Source organism: Triticum aestivum, chromosome 2A (genome assembly GCF_018294505.1).
Source record: "Triticum aestivum cultivar Chinese Spring chromosome 2A, IWGSC CS RefSeq v2.1, whole genome shotgun sequence".
Classification (NCBI taxonomy): Eukaryota; Viridiplantae; Streptophyta; class Magnoliopsida; order Poales; family Poaceae; genus Triticum; species Triticum aestivum.
In genome coordinates, this window is record NC_057797.1 from 209,521,516 (window position 1) to 209,525,531 (window position 4,016).

The following is a 4,016-nucleotide window of genomic DNA, read 5'->3' on the forward strand; positions in this document are numbered from 1 at the left end:
TAGAGTTGATATTGATCAAGGAGTGAGAGAGACGATATGCGATTGTTTAGGTACCCTTGCTGTTGTTGTTGTAGCTGTTGGAGCGTTTGTTTGCTTGTTGTGACAGGCGCACCGATGAAGAACAAAGTTAATTTTAGTTCAGTTGTTGCTGATACAGACACGACAGTGGCATGCCTTGTGGTGGAGCCGATGTGAGGCACGGCTCGATGCATAGGTGACTACTTTTGCTACCGCCGCATAACAATTTCTGATGCCTCGCGATGTAAGAATTGTGAACATTGGTCGCCTTTTATCCTATATATGAATATATGATGTATGTAAAAATTCCTTTGATATGATATTTCATGTAAATATTAAAATTTCACTGCCAAATTTATTGTATGACAATATCACTTCACTATTGGACCCTCCTTCCAGTATGGATCGTGGCTGGCCTCCGTCCATTAGCTTTTGTTAGCTTGTTCCTTTAATGTTTTTTGCGTGACATCGCAATTGCATATGCCACTGCCCTACGGCAACCATGAAAGCATGAATCAAGGTTAAAAATACATGAAAGCATGAAGTGAACCCGAAGTCAAAATTTCAGGATTTTTTTCACGTGCTTATTCATGCATGGCTTGATTCTGGTGTTCCATAATCTTTATGTGTTCCTGTGAATAATTTCCACTGATCCATGACAACTGTAATATGTCCTCTGGAAAGGGCCTTGATGTATTTCATATCAGCGGAAGAAAGTATGCTTTGTTTTTCATTTTTTATGTCTGTAACTCAGTTTTGGTATCCCCTCAAATTAAGTATACATGGTAGAACAACTAGATTACATGCTCCGTAGCAACGCAGGGGCAATTACCTAGTAAAATAAAAAAATGTGTGAAACTTTGACAAAATAGCTTGAAAATTTTCATCGCCATATGACATTCGTGAAAAATGTGGCAAAAAAAAATCGATGCACCACAACGTTATTTTTGAACGCATTTTGAAGCATCAATTCTATTTTTTTTGCCACATTTTACACAAATGTTATTTGGCGATTAAATTTTGCAAGCTATGAGAACATTTGTCAATTTTTCACACATATTTTTTTTTAATTTTTGGAACTTTTTATTTTACTATTCACACGATCTCATGTGAGCTTGGGATTAGAACATCACTTTTGGTTTCCCCTCCTATTTCATTTAGAGAAATCAAGTCGTCCAAAATAACATCCAGTTGCAACGGCAAGCATCAAACAGCCAAGACCCAAGATAGTTCTACTGCAGATATATATTACAGACTTAGCTACAAAGGCCACCACAACACCTAACCAAAGTTCAGGAATCAGGAGCGACAAACAACCACGACACTATGCAAAAGAGACAACATCAAGAAGGAAGAAGAGCAGTCTTCGATAAGTAGCTCTCAGCCACTTGGTCTTGGAACGCAACCTCCAGCCCTGCGCCGCACGGTAAACTTCACTTGCCACCTGTTCTATTAGCTTTGCCCCAGCATCAGCATTTTCCCCTCTGATTTCTTTATCTGCAAAACGGCCCAATCCGGTATCTAGTTGCAAATCAATTTCACCAAACTCATAGGATCGTAACTTCTCTTTCTAGAAAATGCAGGTGATGGCTAGTTAATTTGTAGAGAAGTGGTTCTTTGTAAACGTTAAAGGGCACAACTCATCTATCTTTTGCCACATGTTACATCTCTTATCTCTTACTAATTCTGTTCCAAAAAAAGTGTCGTGATGTTAGTTTAAATTTCTTCATCCCAAAATAAGTGTAGTGAGTTTAGTTCATCTTACTCCCTCCATCCCAAAATAAATGTCGTGATTTTAGTCAAATTCCATTGTCCCAAAATAAGGGTCATGGTTTTAGTTAAAAAATAAGTGCCATGGTTTTAGTTTAAATTTGAACTAAAACCACGACACTTTTTCGGGATGGAGGGAATATTTGCTAATAAGTGTGGCCAGTCTTTTCGCACTCTTCTGTATATGTGCCATTTGTTTTCCTACTTGTAAATTAAAGGATGGTTTTGGATGTGCTCATTTATTGTTTTGCATTATAGTAGCATTTTCTCTTTACTCAATTATTAATACTACTAGTTGACCCGTTGCGCCAACTGGCGCAGAGACCCGCTGAAGACATGCTATCAATGAAAATTGTTCCATGCTGCAAGGACCTTCCGCTAAATCATGCTATTTTTTTAAGTATGTTTATCGCGTTGTGAAATAATAGCATGGGAAAAGGGGAATTGCATAATATGAACATGTTCAGTTTGAAAATATGGTCACTATGATGAGAGAGTAAAGTTGGCATGGCTGTATTTTTTTGGCATTGGGTTTGGAAAAAAAATATTTGTGTGACATGAATAGGTTTAGTTTGAAAACATGGTTATCATGCTGAGAAACCTGGGTGTGCGTCTTTTTCATGAAAAAAGAGAGGAAAAAAGATCAGAAACCTAAGAAAAAAACATCTCTTTCATGTGCATATATGGAGGTATTAGGATAGCCCATACGTTATTTAGCCCAACCCACGTAGAGCGATGCCTGTGGCCCGTGGGGAGCAGAATATGAAGCGGCAGGGGGCGGATCCAGCGGAGACTATCTATCCCTTGCCTTTCTTTCTCGGTTCCTCAGCTGCGTGACAGGGGCGTTTCCTCAGTCGCCGACCGGTGGGATTTCTTGCCTCTTTTGATTTCGAATTTGGCTGCATGCATGGATTTGCTTTCTATCTATCTTGATCTTGCATCTCCCCTCTTTTTTGTGGCGATTCCCACCCCTTTTGTCTCGTTTTCTAGGCATTATAGATCCTGTGCTGCGATCCTTTCTATTTAGGGATCCATTCATATGGAAGTAAATTTTTGCAGTTATTCCAATGGTTATTTATAAGCTGCCATTGTTTTGATTGAGAATCGATGGTGTCGTAGGTCAGTGCGACGATTGAGCATGAGGGGATCTCGAACTGACCCTGTGGATATCAGTTCTGATGGAAGCGCGAACAGTGGCTCTGACGAGAACTCGGACAGCAGCTCAGATGGATCTAGTGATAGTTCCTCTTATGAAGGAGCGTACATGAGCTCCGATGGAGTGGTGGACATCAGCTCTGATGAAGGGAAGTACACGAGCTCTGATGAAGGCGAGTACAGCAGCTCAGATGAGGGTGTCTACACCAGCTCTGATGAAGACATGAACAACAGCTGTGATGAAGGCGCTCACACCACTACTGCGAAAGGTATTGATCTGTGTTTTAGTGAGATATTTTCTAGTTTGTGGGTTATTGATATGTATGGTAGTATAAAATCAAGTTCATTTGGATTCATTATGCCGAAAGTCAGCATGCATCTCTGATGAAGGGGAATGCCATTGTTAGCAATAGAAGCCTAAGTTAAAATTGTGAGATATAAGCATGTCAACTACTGTAATCTTTTGCACTTATACTTTCCTGGCCTGTTCAACGATGTAGGTGTGCATAGGCGCATGAAGGAAAAGAAGCCTCGGATGCTATGCATGGACATCTGTGATTGCCCTAAACACTACACAGTTGGTAAGTGTTATTTCTGTATGATCTATTGTTTCTGCTGTTGGATGGCTGCATCAAATTAACTTGTTTAGTTTTGTTTCTAGGCTATAATCCAAACTTTAATGCTAAATGGATGTATTCAAAGAAATTTAAGATGTCAATGTGTGCTCGGAAGCGTCTCAAGCATTATGTTGAGTCAGTTATGTGACGCCCGGGTAATTATGCTACAGTAATCCCCACTAATGTTGCCACGTCACCTCGGTTACTGTGGATAAACTCGCGTTAGTTCGAAACCGGTTCGAATTCAAAATCAAAACAAAAGCAAAGATAAAAGGTTTCAAAACAAAGACTAAAAATGTTCGGGGGTTGTCTAAAATAGCTAACCTAATTATGGTGGGGTGCACTAATTTTGGTAAAATGCTTTGGCATTTTAAGTAAACTAAAAACAGAAAAGAGAAATAATAAAAGAAAAAGGAAAGACAAAAAAAAGGGGGGAAGGGAAAACCCCTGGCCCAT

The 4,016-nt window shown here is 39.6% G+C and overlaps 1 protein-coding gene across 1 annotated transcript; it reads left to right on the forward strand.

Moving 5' to 3' along the window:
• The first annotated feature begins 2,606 nt into the window (after nt 1–2,606).
• Nucleotides 2,607–3,708, forward strand: LOC123191635 (clumping factor A-like). Its single transcript, XM_044604297.1, has 4 exons — nt 2,607–2,652; nt 2,908–3,212; nt 3,444–3,524; nt 3,605–3,708. The coding sequence occupies exons 2-4, from the start codon at nt 2,927–2,929 to the stop codon at nt 3,706–3,708; spliced, it is 471 nt and encodes a 156-aa protein (XP_044460232.1). The 5' UTR covers nt 2,607–2,652; nt 2,908–2,926.
• Nucleotides 3,709–4,016: the final 308 nt, after the last annotated feature.